Source organism: Ursus arctos, unplaced genomic scaffold (assembly GCF_023065955.2).
Source record: "Ursus arctos isolate Adak ecotype North America unplaced genomic scaffold, UrsArc2.0 scaffold_14, whole genome shotgun sequence".
Classification (NCBI taxonomy): domain Eukaryota; kingdom Metazoa; phylum Chordata; class Mammalia; order Carnivora; family Ursidae; genus Ursus; species Ursus arctos.
In genome coordinates, this window is record NW_026622808.1 from 38877203 (window position 1) to 38894641 (window position 17439).

Sequence of the window (17439 nt, forward strand, 5' to 3'; positions counted from 1 at the left end):
TGTTTTTGAAATATATTTTCATGTTTCTTCTCAGAAAACAATCCGTTGCAACAATAAGAAACAGAAACACAAAATCCATCTTTGGTGATTCCACAAGATCTTTGTATCCTTGAATCACAACATGTGAAAATAGAATGCAGATGGTGGAATAACAGTGATGATGATGATGATAGCACATGTAATATAATGTTTACTATGTCAGGCACCAGTATCGGTGTATCGGTCAGGGGCTTAACAGGCTCTGCAGCAGATTCAAATTAGGTTAATTCAAGGAGGACTTCATAAAGGGACTTTATGCACTTATGGGCAGGGTATAGGGATAATGCAGTCTCCTAGGGCTAGTGACAGTAGGGATGGTACCCTCCTAGGCTGGCAAGCTTAATGGGAACTCAGAGAGGACTCCTTGAGGGGAGTTGTGACTTCATGTCAAAAGATACAGTCAGACCACAGCAATTCTTCGAGAGAGCTAGGGGAAATAAATACTCTAACCTCAATTGCTTCCCTCTCTAATGTCATACGAGGACTCTTTGGCCAGAAGCTACAAGCAAGAGAGTCCACTGATGAAGTGCATGCAGGTGCCACAGGCACAGTAAGGAAGGATCACTTTAGAGAGTGGCTTTGGAGAGGTAAACGAATATATCTGGCATTTTATACTTGGCCATATTAGCTCCCTTAATCCTCCCCCAAATCCTAGAAATTACTATTATTATCCTCAGATGAACAAACAATGCAAGAAGAAGAAAAACTCAACAAAACTATGATGCCCTGAGTTTAGAGAAGATATTGCCTTCACTAAACAAGAACGAGGTACTCTAAGAATAGGAACAGTGATAGGAAAAGGGACAAAAATTTAGCAATAAAAACTGTGATTGGGGTGGCTGGCTGGCTCAGTTGGTGGAGCATGTGACTCTTGATTTCGGGGTTGTGAGCTCAAGCCCCATGTTGGGTGTCAAGATTACTTAAAAAATAAAAAAAATTTTTTTTAAAGAAGTATTTATTTATTTGAGAGAGAGAGAGCGAGAGAGCATAGGGGGTGGGAGGGCAGAGGGAGAGGAAGGAGAGAGAATCCCAAGCAGACTCCCCACTGAGCATGGAGCCTGACATGGGGCTCCATCTCATGACCCTGAGAGTAAGACCTGAGCTGAAATCAAGAGTTGGACGCTTAACTGACTGAGCCATTCAGACTCCCAAAAAATAAAATCTTTAAAAAAAAACAAATTGTGTTAGCTAACCTTCTCCCCAAATTAACAGAAGGATTAGAAGATAAAGGCAAGTAAGTCTCCCTGAGAAAGAACAAAATATAAGGAAATAAAAAGTAGGAATAAAGGGATAAGAATTTTGGAAACCAATCAGGAATAAGAGACCAAATCCACAAGATTCAAAATCTCTCTCTCTGGGGTTCCTGAAAAACAAAACAAAACAAAACAGAAAATTTTAAGAAGGAAGATACCAAAGAAAAAATACAAAAACATACTCCAGATTTGCTGGATGGAGACGACCACTCACCCCTCTTCCAATTATGCAGTACAATGAATGAAAAAGACCAATGCCACACTTCTGAGGAATTTCATAACTCTGCATGTAAATGTAAAAGTATTAAATAACAACAATGAAAACGATTAACTCTTACTCATTTTCAAAGTGATTTCACATTCACTATCTCACTTTTTAAATGGCCCGAGGGCTTAAAGTGTCCCTTCACAGACATGGAAACAGATACACTGCATACAACACCTGCAGGATGAGATTCTCCAAACCTTTCACGGAGGAGTAGCACAGTTCATTAACATTTGGGTGTGTTGGTGTGTGAACACCTATGTGTAAATGCGCAAGTCATTTCAAATGCCCATACGGGTTCCTGAACTAGATGATCAGCTCTCAAGGATGCAGAGCATGGTATCTAATTCCTTACTAGCCTTTCCAAGTCAGCTGAAGAAGGGCTTAGTCTGGGTGGACCTACACAGCGGACTGATGTGCTAGATGTGAGACCACGAGCAGTGATTGTTTGGCGGGTTGTTTGTATAAAAGCCCAGTAGGTGCAGTAAATACAGTCACCTTTTCTCGTTGTATGTTCCTATGGGCAAGGTGTCAAATCTTCATGATCTTCACATTCCTTCTGGTGGGTTTGGGCTTGAGTCACCCTCTTCAAATTCCCTTTCTATACCATAATCCCCGCCTTCTGTCAATAAACAAAGATAGTTATCAGTTTAATGAACCCACTGCATCAGTGAGAAGGGGTGTCCGGCGTGGGTTTTCTATAATTCCAGGGGGAATCAGGTGGGGAAAACAGCCCACATAGAACTGGGCGATCAAATCCCCCAAGAGTCCTCAGGCTTTTGGAGAATTAGTAAAAGGTGGACACAGACAATGTAAATGGAAAGGTGAACAGCTTGCTCTCCAAGACAGTGCGTTGCAGTTTCCTGTACCCACAGAGACTTTGTGGAAACAACACTGCTGTAATGAAGAGTTTTGCCTCCTCAGCTGCTGGAGACTGTGCCAGGAATGGAAATGAAAGCAGTCACTGGTGGTGACCACAACCCAGAAGCTGAAACCACACTCTAATTTTGCACAAAATTGCTGGTTCTGACTCTTCTTGGCTTAGGACTTCTCATTTTGACTGCAAGGATTACATCTAGTTATGTGTAAAACAGCATCTTGAGAATAGACTGAAGAAAACCAGTTAGCCCTCAGTCATTTGTACTAACCCACAACATGTCAGTACACTGCTAGGGATACAGCCCCCGGGATCAAAGTCAGCATAACCTTGGTAGTCAGAGGTGGAGGGAACACCCAAAGAGGCACTGAAGAAGGACAAGGAGGGCAGAAAGGAAGTAGGAGAAAGAAGAGAATGAGGAGGAGTGAGGTTTCATTTGGGGAAAAAAAAAAAAGGACTTACATTTATGTGACTACCTTGACTAATCTTAGAACTAACAGCATGTTAAAGGAAATGGTGAGAGGTTATTAAAAGATGAGACTGTCTACTGCCACTGAGAATTGGCAACCAATAGCTTAAAAGTGTTTAGCTTTTTCATCTAAAGACTACCTTTTGGGGGCGCCTGGATGGCTCAGTTGGTTAAGCGTCTGACTCTTGGTTTCAGCTCAGGTCATGACCTCAGGGTTCTGGGATCCAGCCCCGCATTGGGCTCCACGCTCGACGTGGAGCCTGCTTCAGATTCTCATTCTCTCTCTCTCGACACTGCCTTCTAAAAAAATTAATAAAATTAAAAAAAGAAAGATACTTTTTGGTGGAAATAAAACTAACCATTTTTTAAAAAGATTTATTTATTTTTAGAGAGAGCGGAGGTAGGGGGAGAGAGAGAGAGGGAGAATGCCAAGCAGACTCTCCCGCTGAGCACAGAGCCCGATGTGGGGCTCAATCGCACAACCCTGAGATCATGACCTGAGCCAAAATCAAGAGTCAGATGTTTAACCGACTGAGCCACCCAGGCGCCCCAAAACTAACTACTTTAATTAAAGAAAAAGTGGCCTGTAAGAATTTTAAAGTGGAATTTACCTTCTACTATTTGGCCTCAAGTTTCTCAACAGTCATCTATTCTAGCAGTAAGATTCAACACTCTTTTCCTATCACAATTATGACTTTACACACAGTACAGATTCAAGATACAGTGGTTATAACATGAATAAATGAATGAGTGAGTGAGTAGAGAATGCTTGAAACAATAGCTCTTAGAAACAGGAGTTCTGCGAAAGTTTTGATAGATCAAACTGAAGCATTTATTTCAACCTGCACCCTATTTTAAAGCTTGTATTTGGGCACAACAAGCAAAAATTCCAGGAAGAACCTCCCAGGAATATAGCTGAAACTTGACATTTGTTGGGCACATACTGTACACAGAGAGGATGACATTTTAATGTAATTTATTTGAAATGCTTCCAGAAAAGTTTAAGGCCATTATACAAAACATTCATTTCACCAAAACATTCACTTTCTTCCCATAGGCCAGCACTTAACAGACCTCTTGTCTCAACACACTGGCCAAAGTGGCCGATGGCTCCTGCAGAGAATGATTCACTCTTTCCCCCACCATCAAACATCGGTTCTCAGCTTATGTCTGCTTCTATCTGCAATCTGCAGCAGTTCACTCACTTGCTAAATCAGTAACAATTTGAGAAACAAAGCAATTTTAAATAAACTCGTAATAGAAAAAAAAATTCACCATGTTTAAAATCTATAAATACAGAAATATGTTTTACAGGGTAAAATTGACCACAATATTTTTTCATTTTTGAAAAATAAGTAATATTACCTTGTTTTTATATTGATACATCTTGTCACATGGCTTCTTTGAATGCACATGTTAGATGTATATAATAAAATGATAACATAGCATTTACTGCTTTCTGTAAACTCGAAAGACACAGAAGATTTAAAAAAAAAACTTTTTGGCAATAATTTAGAATCATTACTACTAGTGCTGGTGTGGGAATAATTTTGCACAGGTCATCCTTAATATTTACACTCACAGGGAGCTTTTCTGTGTATTCAGGTAACTTTTTTTAAAGGTCGGCAGTCCACCCTGCATCATAAATCAAGGCTAGACAAAGAGGTTACTAGTTTGGCTAACTGATCCTAATTAATCATAGAGTTAATTAAAATTGGCCTATGGAGAATATAATTATGACTCTGATCACAGAACAGAGCCAGAGACCCAAAAGCAGAGCAGGAAAACCCAAGGCTCTGGCCTTTCCCAGAAGGGCACTGGACCTTGCTTTTCTCTTACTGTTTCCTGCCTAAGGTTATGATGAAGCACTTCTTCCAAAGTCTTCTCACGTTTCTGGAAACAGAGCCACTGACTCACCTGCGGTCTCCTCAATGCTCCAAAATATGAGTAGGCCTTGGCACATGAAACACAATGATGATGGGCCTTCTTATTAGCCTGTCAGGTATTCCCAGGCCTTTCGAGTTCTATTCTGGTGTCTCAGGCTAGAAATGGCTCTCTAAGGCAAGCCAGCAACTACGACAGACACCCCCTGGTGCAACTGCATTTCAGTTCAAGATTCAGAGCGTGCAGCTGCTTTCATGCTGGTCCTTTTCAGGTCAGACACTATTCCACATCCTAATAGATTATTGCATCCGATTTGCACTGGATGACACTGCAAGGTCAACACAATGCTTCTTCCTTTGCACAATTAAGCGTCCAGAATCCCCAGGGATGTTTTCATGCCTTCTGGTTGGATAACATTGAACCAAATTCACTTGCAAGGATTGATCTTTTCCCGTTTTCCTGCAAATACCATCACGATACATAAGAGACTTCCTCCTGTCCTGTTTGCCAGGCCCTGTAAGTCCCATGCCTTCAGCTATCATGTCAAAGAGCTAGAAAAGCACTAGAGAAACACGGGAGGATTTCTTTTTAAGCAATCTACATGTAACAGTAGTTTAGAGATTCTTTTCTATTTTTTAAAATCCAGCAGGACAAGTGAAAGTAACTTGTTCAAGTACCTCTCCATCCATCCAGACACTTGTGAAATGCAACACAGGGTAAGAGTTGCCGCAGACCCCAGCTTACACAGATTGGCAGTTACAGTACTAGGGACACAGATACAGATACAAGAGACGGGGTTCAACACGGTCACAAAAGTATTAAAAAGTGCTTCTCCAAACCGTTCCATGTGTGGAATGCAAATACTGTACAGGTAAGACACAGGGCTACTTCTAGGAAGTACACACGCCTCTGTCAGACGTTGCTTTCGATGTGCCTGCTGTTCCCACAGGAAGAGTCTGTCTGTTCCATGCGCTCACAGTCGAGGCTGACCTCGCTCGTGTCCATACTACAGTCTGACTCACTGTCCGATTGGTCCATCTGCTCAAGTTTTGTTTCTCCCTGTGGCTCCTGGCTCCCGGTGGTGGGATTTAGGAACGGTCCCTCGGAGTCCAGCACCCCAGCCTGCCCGGCAGCACACAGAACTGTTTCTTTGGCTTGACGAATGCAGTTGAGCCACTGCTGTTTGTTGAAGGTGTCGTTGGCTTGTAGTGAGTGGGTCTGACTTTGGGAACCGTTTTTGAAACTTACTCTGAAGAAGTTTTTAACTAGAAATGAAAAATAGATATAAAAACAGTCAATGGACAGGTATTTCCCAGGCCAAAGATAACAAATGTAATGACATTAACCCCCTGTACCTAGGGCACATGTCATAACAAAATGTGTCCTACTGGTCCAGGTATATGGTTCAGCTCCACCCTGTAGCCACCATCCAGCAACCGGATTTGACAGTGGCGCAGCTCTCGGTTTCCCTTGAGGCTGGCAAATGGTAATACCTGGGTACATATTACAGTCCCCTGTGAGCTTGTTAAAAACATACATGCCCAGACCCTACTGTTAAGAGACTCAGAGCGGAGGGGGGTGGGGGATTGGGATAGGCCGGCGATGGGTATTAAGGAGGGCACATATTGCATGGAGCACTGGGTGTTATATGCAAATAATGAATCATGGAACATTGCATCAAAAACTGGGGATGTACTGTATGGTGACTAATATAACAAAATAAAAATTATTTAAAAAAATCTTAAAAAAAAAAAGACTCAGATTCAATAGGTCTAAGTTGGGCCTGATAGTCTGGAATTTCAACCACTGCCCCAAGTTACAGCCTTTTCATGTTTAAGCAGCTCTGTGTAATATCAAAACATGCCCACGATCGTCCACGTGATAACAGTACTTGTACATATAGTACCTGAATGATTGAGAAGATACGCAAGGATTCAGATACACTTTCATTACCTCCACAGAAGTAGTATACGCTTTAGAATAAAATAAAAATACACTTAAAATAAAAATAAAATACATAAAAATAAAATAAAAATACACTTCCATTACCTCCATAGGAGCTACGTGTATTTAAAAAAATGGTAGTGCACAACTTGGGAGACATTTTATTTAGTGTAACTGGCCATAACCGGCCCTGCATGCCGCGGGCGACGCTTGGTTCACAGAGGAGCGTGTGTTCAGTCCCCTCGCATCATCCCTGCAGCCATCGGTCTGGGAACCAGCACTTCAGGTAAATTCAGGCTCCACGCTTTGCTCCTGGGCAAGCGCCTTAACCTCTGTATGGCTCAGTGTCCTTATTTGTAAAATGGGAGAAACGAAGAGGACCTATCTTATAAGATTATTATGAGGGTCAAAGGTGATCATGCACATACAACACCTGGCACATGGTCCGTATTCAAGAGATAAAAGTTACCACCACCACCACCAGGGCGGAGGGACTGATGAGTAGGTCAGAGGCAGTACCTATGAATTACGTTGACAATATGGCGCCACTGTTAACCCAAGAGGCTTGAACGTCACTTTCTCAAGGAAGACTTCTCTGATCGTTTCCTCTAAAGCAAACCTCCAACTGTTATCCCGATCTATCCCATTCTGGGTTTTAGTTCTCTTAAGAGCACCTGAATATTTATTCACCATTTATCTCCTCTATCACAGTGTAAGCTCCGTAGGGGCAAGGAATTTGACTGCTTAGTTTACCAGTGTATACTGCTAGGAGCTGGAACGACACATACAAGATACTCAGTAAACACTGCCATCGTAGCTCTCTTGGTTAATTTGTTTATTAAGTCTCAAGTTAGAGAAGCCCATTAGAGTAATTACAGATGAATCCTCAACCCAGGTGACCATTCGTAATCCTCTTTAGGGACGATTCCCCTGGCTCAACAAGAGCCACCGGGAAGCAACTGGTATCGACATAAGGGCTCTCTGGTATTAAGCATGCTTTCATCCAATGGAAGGAGACAGAGAGAGGGAACATAAGGAGCACCTGTTACGTGCAGACGGTTCACTTGCAGTATCTTAATCCTTATAACAACCCTATAAAGTATGCATACATGCCCATTTTGCAGATGGGAAACTGAGGCTCACAGAGGTTGCACAAGGTTACACAAGCAGTGAGTAATGAGACAGCATTGGAATGTAGTGTGACACCAAGGCCACGCTACTTCTCTTTCCACCAGCCAGCCACTCCCTCTGAACCACCACAACCAAAACCATTTGACAGGTCAAAACCAACTGCCATCCATACTTCTCTCATTGTTGCTAAATGCCCCGCGCAGAGAGCCGCCCAGCCTCACTTCTCCGTCCTGCAGGTCTTCCAGCAGAAGGTCCTTTACAGGGATCGGCTGCCGGTACAGCTGGTAGCAGAGCTGCTCGTTGTGGGTGACAGCTCGAGTGATCACAAGCACTTCTTGGAACAGGAAAACATGCAGTTTCTAGAAGAAAAGAATCCACAGGATTTCCCTAAGCAACAGTCTAATAAGAAGTTGATTAGTGGACTTCTGTGGATAAGAGGTACCCAGGTACCAGGTTCACACTGTATTACGAACTTCTAGGCTCAGATCTACCTCCAGAACAGAAGGTGGGCATCTTGGAGGTATTTCCAGATGCATCTAGTGCCTTTCCTGGAGGACTGCCTCCCTGGGGCCCCCACGGAGAAGGCCTTTCTGCCTACAGACATCTGTAGCCCAGGCTGCTGGCTCCAGGGACACCACCATATTGCATAACCTGTGCAGACACACACAGCCTCCAGCTTCCACAAGAAAAAAAATGAGAAGGGGGAATAGAATAAAGGGATATATATATATATAATCCTAAGAGGTCATAATGAACAATAGTCTATAAAGGATACGACTGACATATCAAAGCCTAATATTAATCTTTGCTTCCCAAACCCACAAAAACACTTGTTCCTTAAGCCACAGAGCTGAGTATCAGCTCCATCCAGCACTCCATCTCAGAACACTGCCCACTCCCAAGGGAACCAGAGTGTGCTGTCATAGCCACAAAGAAAGATGATCAAAGAACTGGTCCTTCTCGGTTGTGTTCCTCAGAAACTCAGTTCTCTGAAGAGGTTGTGCTTGAAAGGCTGATGACTGATGTGTGTGTTGCGGGTGAAAAGAAAATCTCAAAAATAAAGGCTTGTCTCAAACCACATCATGAAAGCAATTTCGCTGGGTGGAGCTGGGGTAAACTGGCTCCACTCAATTCTAAGTGCTAGACTCTTCTCACAGTTTGGAAATGCTGACGAATTGAAGTGAAAAGATCTACAACTTCTGCAGCTGGTTCTGGTTTTCCAGTGGGGATATTTGGGAATGTGAACCCAGGGGTCTCAAAGAGGTGGAAACTCACATTAGAATCTCGATTTGGGGCAGGGGAAGCACATTCAGCATTATCAATTTTATATTTGGGAGAAAAGAAACTGGTGGATCCCCTCCTACGTCCACTCTGACACACACACACACACACACACACACACACACACGTAGAAATTAAAGCTCAACCAAATGTTGGCTGATGGAAATAAAACTGATAATTTTGTACTGGGTGGGAGGAGATTGAGGAGTGAGAGTTTATCAAAAGTGCATTTAAACAGAGTAAAGCAAAAAAAATAACCAAGTTAAGGGTTTTTCTTTTCTTTTCTTTTCTTTCTTTTTTTTTTTTTTTTTTTTGAGGGGGGATATAGAAAAAATGTTAAAGACTTTTCTTTGGGGATGGGGAAGGAAGGGGTTGATCATTGTTTTATATACTAAACATTAGTTGTTTTTTTTTTTTAAACACTATTTCTACTTCAATCAATGCTCTAGCCATGGTACACAATTTGAACTCAGATTGTCTGAGAAACCTTTTAAAAACATCCCTTATTTATGAATGTTCACTGAGAATTTCCCTTCTTAGTCTCAACTCCTTTTAGCCCTCAAACTATTGAGCTTTTCTTCTGACACAGGACTTTGTTCATAAAGACTTCTATAATTTTACTGGGAAAAACAAATAACTAAAACCAACCTCCCACCCCAACTACTATCTTTGTTTTCAAAAATCTATCTGCTTGAAATATGAACTAGAGTTCCTCTTTAAATCCACCCAGAGAATCTCAGTCCTTGATTGAGGGACAGAAAGAGAATGGGCCTCATCCCAAGCAGTGATATATCTTCCCAACCACGTCCCACAGGGCTTCTGCCGAATATCAGACATTAGAAGTCCAACAGCATTTTCTGAAAATCAGAAAGAACCAGAATGCAGCTTTCTAGCAAGCAGTAACACTGTAGTCAGACAGAAACACTTCTTCAAGCGTCGGCCAGTGACCAGTCTCAATACCTCTGCTGGTTGGATCCCCAGCAGCTCTGATAATGGGTGCTATGACATACACTCAATGATTTCAAATAACATTTCCAAGCCTGCTCACAAATGACACTCCAAAGTCCAGGTCAAAATGTTGTCCCTTGAATCATCAAAGCTTTATTAAGAACTCTTTAACCTAGTTTTGCCTTTCATTCTAAGAGTTGACTAGATACTGAAGATGAAATATAATAAAAGAGGAGATTCTCTTTTTCAGTGGCCTTCCCAACATGGAATTTCAATATATATTGTATATAATAAAATCGATACATTATATATACATTTGTATGTATATGTATAAATTATAATATAGAATAGACATATTAGCATTAATTTCTACTGGCTACACAAAAAAAATAGCCTCGTAGGTTAAATGAATTTTGAACTCTTATAAAATTCAAATCCATCCTTCCTTTATACAAACATTCATTCATTCATTCACTCGCTCATTCACCTAACATTACTGAGTGTTAGTACATGCCAGGTCCCCATGCCAGGTTCCCATAACAGGTGCTGGGGATTAACAAGACATGGTCTCTACCCTAAAAGAGCATAGCATAATGGAAGATCCTGAGAGACATATGGTGGATAATTACAATCCATTGTACTAAGTACTCCAGGGAGATCCATCCAAGTTGCTATGATAGGAGAGGAGGAACAATTTCAATATCTACTCAGGAATAAAAGCCGGGAAATTGGGCAGAGTTAGATATGCAAAAACTGGTTTTAAAATGGCAGTCTGTGGGTGGGTACCAACCCATAAAAAATGCAAAGAATTTCTCATAAAGTTAAGAGTTTCAACTTAGGAGCTGTTTTTCTAAGATCATATATTTTTAACATCCTGCTAAAATCACCCCTTGTTTTCTAATATCAAAGCCGGAGGAGATGTTAACTATTCTGTATTTGTTCCTGAAGGTCATGATCAAATGAAACACAGAGTTTGCAACCCTCTGCTGGTTCTCAAAATTCTTCCTGAATAAATACTAGTTGTGAAATTTTAAAATATATATGTAATATATATTTTGTGTAATATAAACATATATATGAATTACAAGTTAGAAACACATAATACATATTATTTATATATAAATTATAATATGTAAATATATATACACACAATGTATATAATTATATATATCCTTATACATATGGGATCCTACGATACATAAGCTACTGGAAAGCAATTTTTGTCTGAAGAATGTGAGCCTGGGTAGGTAAGGCAGAGTAACAGGAGGGTGGACATCAGATGGATTAAGCGTTGGGGGAGTCTGGGGAGGAGACCACCGAGGGAGAGTAGCCACTCACCACGCCTCGATTGTTCTTCAGTTCTCCATGACAACACAGCACTCTCGAGTTGTCGATGAGAGAGTCTTTCTGGCCTTCTTCCAAGTAAAGAAGCCGCTCTTTATAATAGCGGCACTCAGATTCCCCAGTCTTGGTGTTGATTTCTGCCACAATTCCCTGAATGATGTTTATCTATGGAAACAAAGAAGAAAGTATGGGGAAAGTAAACAAACCATCCACACCAGTAGGTCCCGGGGCTCAGCCTAGAAGGTCACCACGACAGACTTGCATCTAATTCTGAGATTCGGTTATCTAACTGGCTGCCTTGGGAAAAGGCAAAAATAAATACATGTTTTGAATATATTGTGTCCATCTAATCATATACACATAAATATACATACACACACATGTATATTTGCATACACATACAGATATTTGTATTATATATAAAACTGATGTTGATGCATAATTTTGTCTGAGAGGAAGAGATATAAGGTATAGCTTTTGATGTGCAGGACTCATAACTCTATGTTGCACATTTCTTCAAACATGCTTACAATGTTAACAATGATAGGCATATAAAAACTTTACGCAAGGAGAGAAAACAAAGCAGAATGTAGTAGTCCCAAAAAGGGATCATCTTAGGGGGTTTGAACCCAGTTTGAAGGTTTCTCTACATGTACTCAATCTAACCTACAACCAACATTTGCAAATTGGGTGTGAAGAAATGGTTTGGATAGCTTTTGTGATAAAACATAAATGATTTAAAAAGGACGGAGAACTAGAAATGGAAAGAAAAGACACGAGGTGTAATGATGGGAACTGTTTGCCTATACACATACACTCGCCCTCATGCCTATAGCACATGTGAATATGTTGGGGTGGAGGGATTTCAGATCGAGGGTGGATACACTATTGTTAATACAAAATGAAACAAAACAAAGCAATAAGAGTACAGCACTCAGACACAATTAGTGGGCATTTATTCTGATGTGTTTTTGTTCTATCACATGGATAACATGTCTAAAAGATGTAAAATACTAAAAAACAAAGGAACAAGAAATTTGTTGAGTAAAAACTCAAGGACACCAGCCAAAGGCAAAATGATGACTTCCGCAGCAGGGTCCTCTGTCCTCTAAGAGTGAAAAGACCAGCAGTTCCAGCTTTCATGCAGTAGTAGTATTTTTTAAGTATTTATTTAAATTCCAGTTAGTTAACATGGAGTGTAATAGTAGTTTCAGGTGTACAAACGATTCAACACTTCCATAACAACACCCAGTGCTCATCACAAGTGCCCTCCTTAATCCCCATCATCTATTTCACACATTCCCCACCCCCCTCTGGTAACCACCAGTTTGTTCTCTGTCCTTAAGAGTCTGTTTCTTGGTTTGCCTCTGTCTCTCTCTCTCTCTCTCCCTCCCTCTTTTTTTCCCCTTTGTTTGTTTTGTTTCTTAAATTCCACATATGAGTGAGATCATATGGTTATCTGTCTTTCTCTGACTGACTGATTTTGCCTAGCATAATACTCTCTAGCTCCATCCATGTCATTGCAAATGGTAAGATTTCATTCTTTATGGCTAATACACACACACACACACACACACACACACACACACACACACACATTCTCTATCCATTCATCAGTCAATGGACAAGGGCTGTTTCCGTAAGTTGGCTATTGTAGATATTGCTGCTGTAAACATCAGGTGTATGTATCCCTTTGAATTAGCATTTTTATTCTTTCGGTAAATACCTAGTAGTTCAATTGTTGGATCATAAGGTAGGTCTATTTTTAACTTTTTGAGGAACCTCCATACTGTTTTCCACAGTGGCTGCACCAGTTTGCACTCCCACCAACAGTACAAGAGGGTTCCCCTTTCTTCACATCCTCGCCAACACCTATTGTTTCTTGTGTTGTTGATTTTAGCCATTCTGACAGGAGTGAGGTGGTATCTCATTGTCGTTTTGGTTTGTAGTTCCCTGATGATCAGTGACATTGAGCATCTTTTCTTGTGTCTACTGGCTGTCTGTATGTCTTCTTTGGAAAAATGTCTATTCATGTCTTCTGCCCATTTTTTATTTGGATTATTCATTTTTTGGGCATTGAGTTTTGTAAGTTCTTTATATATTTTTGATACTAACCCTTTTTCAGATATGTCATTTGCAAATATCTTCTCCCATTCTGTAGGTTGCCTTTTAGTTTTGTTGTTTCCTTCACTGTACAGAAGCTTTTTACTTTGATGAAGTCCCAATATTTAATTTTTGCTTCTATTTCCCTGGCCTCAGGAGATATATCTAGAAACAAGTTGTTATAGCCATTGTCAAAGCGGTTACTGCCTGTGTTCTCCTCTAGGATTTTGATGGTTCCCTGTGTCGCATTTCATCCATTTTGAATTTACTTTTGTGTATGGTGTAAGAAAGTGGTCCAGTTTCATTCTTTTGTATGTTGCTGTCCAGTTTTCCCAACACCATTTGTTAAAGAGATGTCTTTTTTCCACTGGATATTCTTTCCTGCTTTGTTGAAGATTAACTGATCATAGAAATGTGGGTTCATTTCTGGGTTTCCCACTCTGTTCCATTGATCTATGTCCTCTTTTTGTGCCAGTACCATACTGTCTTGATTACTACAGCTTTGTAATACAACTTGAAGTCTGCATTGCGATGCCTCCAGCTTTGCTTTTTCTTTTTCAAGTTTGCTTTGGCTATTCGGGGTCTTTTGTGGTTGCATACAAGTTTTGGGATTGTTGTTTGGGATTGTTGTTCTAGCTCTGTGAAAAATGCTGTTGGTATTTTGATAGGGACTGCATTAAATGTATAGACTGCTTTGGTAGTATAGACATTTTAATAGTATTCGTTCTTCTAACCTATGAGCATGGGATGTCTTCCCATTTATGTGTGTCATTTTCAATTTTTTCATTGGTGTTTCAAAGTTTTCAGAACATGAGTCTTTCATCTCTTTGGTCAGATTTGTTCTTAGGTATCTTACTGTTTTTGGTACAATTGTAAATGGGATTGATTTCTTAATTTCTCTTTCTGCTGCTTCATTATTGGTGTATAGAAATGCAACTGATTTCTATATGTTGATCTTATCCTGAGAATTTACTGAATTCGTTTATCAGTTCTAGCAATTTTTTGGTGGAGTTTTTTGGGTTTTCTACATAGAGTATCATGTCATCTGCAAATAGGGAAAGTGTGACTTCTTACTTGCTGATATGAATGCCTTTTATTTCTTTTTGTTGTCTGATTGCTGTGACTAGGACTTCCAGTTCTATGTTAAATAACAGTGATGAGAGTGGACATCCCCGTCTTGTTCCTGACAGTAGAGGAAATGCTCTCAGCTTTTCCCCATTGAGGATGATATTCACTGTGTGTTTTTCATATATGGCCTTTATGATTTTGAGGTATGCTCCCTCTAAACCTACTTTGTTGAGGGTTTTATCATGAATGGATGTTGTACTTTGTCAAATGCTTTTGCTCCACCTATTGAAATGATCATATGGTTCTTATCCTTTTTTATTAATGTGGTGTATCATGTTGATTGATTTGTGAATACTGAACCACCCTTGCAGCCCAGGACTCATGGTGGTATTAGCAGGAAAGACCTTAACAGATGAGAAATGGTAATAAGGCCTCTTCTTGGTTACATTTACTTAATGGAAGAACAAACCAATCTCTGAAAAGCAAAGTTTTAAAAGAAGCCTTTACTCAGTGAGAACTTACCAGATCTTGTAATGTGTTAAACTGGCAGTGAATTCTAAGATTGTTACGTGATTATTTTTCACATTCTAGTGAAATGATACCTTCTGCTCAAAGCCAACTGGATAAAAACTTCCACCCAGTTAGAACTCTGGCATTTCCAAGCAAGTCTGACAGAAGATCTTACAGCTCTGAAGTGATGTCTGGTGACTGTACCCTATGAACAGATGCGTAATCTATATATTTTTGTAGCTATTCTGAGTTTCAAAGCTCATTTATTCTTTTCTCTATTTCCCAAATTTTGGCGGTAGCACTCCTTTGATAATAAATATATCTTTTTAAAAAACACAGGCTTTTTGTATCATAAAATAATCTTTTTGGCCTTTAATGTCAACGTGACATTAAATATAAGTCCTATGAAATTGATCTGAGTTTTACTAACATAAAACAAATAATAAATAGAACACTTCGGTACACAAACTTTCTCTTTTTCTTTTTTCCCGCTCTCGGGTTTCAGACATACCTGATTATTTATTGTTACTTTTAACCACGCCCCCCCAAAAAAGAAAAAGAAACTTCACAAAACATACTGAAGCTATGATTCATCCTTCAAATTAGCTCAGTTAATGCTTGTTGGGCATCTATCTGTTCAGTGTCAAACTAGATGGTATCATCAAAGAGATGAGACAGGGTCCCTGCCCTCAAGAAGCTTTAAAACATATGGGAGGTATCTGACGAATTCTTTTACGTCTACCTTAAACTTTTACCTTACTACATTTTTAATATGTAGTGGAATCCATACTTTTTCCTTGCTTTTCAAGGTCTTAGCATTAATTGCTGTGGCTCTTCTTAGAGTTAGTTTACTATTACTGGGTTTACCTGGAATTAACTGGGTCTTGAGCCAATTTTTCTGAGTTTCCTGCAAGTATCCAGGAGACCAGAAAAATGATGTACTATAGGCATAAATATGTGTTCACTTCCTAATTGAACTCAGGGACTGAACAGCTGGCGTATCACATGAAGATTAATAAACTCAAACACCACAGTGGTTCCCCAGGCAGCTATGACTACTGTCTGATGCTACTTCTTTCTCTGGTGTTTGAAAAAATATAAAGACTAAACAATAGAAACAATCAGCATATTCCACATTCTTTGCGGACATTATAATAGCACTTCTGGGTCTGCTTCCATTTATTAAATATTGCTTTGTAGTTTTATCTACCTCTACACTATAAGCATCTAATCTCTGCACTTTTTTTTTTTAAGATTTATGTATTTGAGAGAGAGAGAGAGGGAGTGCGTGCAAGTCGGGGGAGGGGCAGAAGGAGAGAATCTCAAGCAGACTCCCTGCGGAGCGCAGAGCTCAGCCTGGGCTTGACCTCAAGACCCATGAGATCGTGGTCTGAGCCGGAACCAGGAGTCGGACGCTGCACCGACTGAGCCACCCAGGTGCCCCCTGCCTTGGTTCTTGAGAGGAATTTATTTTGCAGAATCGCAGGGAGGAATGAAAGTGTATATAGCAGATTGCCAATAGCAAACAGTCATGGTGGTTATGCATTTAAGTTCAATTTATTGTTGCATCTCTCATCAGCGTTCAAACTGAAGGGAAAGGACCAGTAAAGCAAGATGATGACAATTACCTGGCAAAAAGGGGTTAAGCCCACACATGCCGCAATCATCATCCTCAAAGTACAATCTAAAAGCCCCGTCTAGTTCCTTGTGCGGTAATGTCATCTATTCGTAGGCTTGTGACATGAACCAAGAATAGCAGCAGCTCTGCAGGAACAGCAGGACTGTTCTTCTCATTGATTCCAGTGATTTTTTTTTTTTAAGGAGTTGGGGAACAGTGGCGGGCGGAGGGAAGAGATGGTCTGCCAGATCATTTGTTGGCTGAAACAATCCTTAGAATTTAAAATGTTCAACAACCAGACCTCTGGAATATCTACATATCCAAAGTTCTATTTAAAAATGTTCTCTTTGGGGGAAAATTTCTATCAACCCTCCAAAACACTGTTAAGAAATTCTAATAAAGATGTGGTAGTTTATGCATTGCTGTAAAAGCAAGACCTTTTTTAGGTCTAATTATAGAACTGGACACTTGGTGTAGAAGCAATTTACTTAGGTTCTCTGATTTTCCCCTTTTCAAACGTGGAAAATCTATTCACGGAACATGTAATTCAAGCTACATTGGTACTATGGGTTTTATGTTTATCAAGCATTCACAATGTACCCAAGAGTACAGGGCTAAATATTTCTGTTCATCTGGGTTAATGCCCAGAGGATTTTGAAAAGAAGGAAAAAAAAAACCCGACATTGCTGTGCTGCTATTGTGTAA

The 17439-nt window shown here is 40.2% G+C and overlaps 1 protein-coding gene across 9 annotated transcripts in view; it reads right to left on the reverse strand.

The window, feature by feature from the left end:
• Positions 1-3862: 3862 nt before the first annotated feature.
• ARHGEF3 (Rho guanine nucleotide exchange factor 3) overlaps positions 3863-17439 on the reverse strand; it is a 294790-nt gene continuing 281213 nt past the window's right edge. For 8 of the 9 annotated variants that reach the window (XM_026501066.4, XM_057311810.1, XM_044384936.3 and 5 more), the window contains 3 exons: positions 11430-11600; positions 8035-8221; positions 3863-6052 (listed from right to left, as the gene is read on the reverse strand). In XM_026501066.4, coding sequence (XP_026356851.1) covers positions 5700-6052; positions 8035-8221; positions 11430-11600 — 711 coding nt within the window. In that variant the 3' untranslated portion in view covers positions 3863-5699. The remainder of the gene's footprint in view (positions 6053-8034; positions 8222-11429; positions 11601-17439) is intronic. The other variant, XM_026501072.4, reaches the window with a different exon arrangement.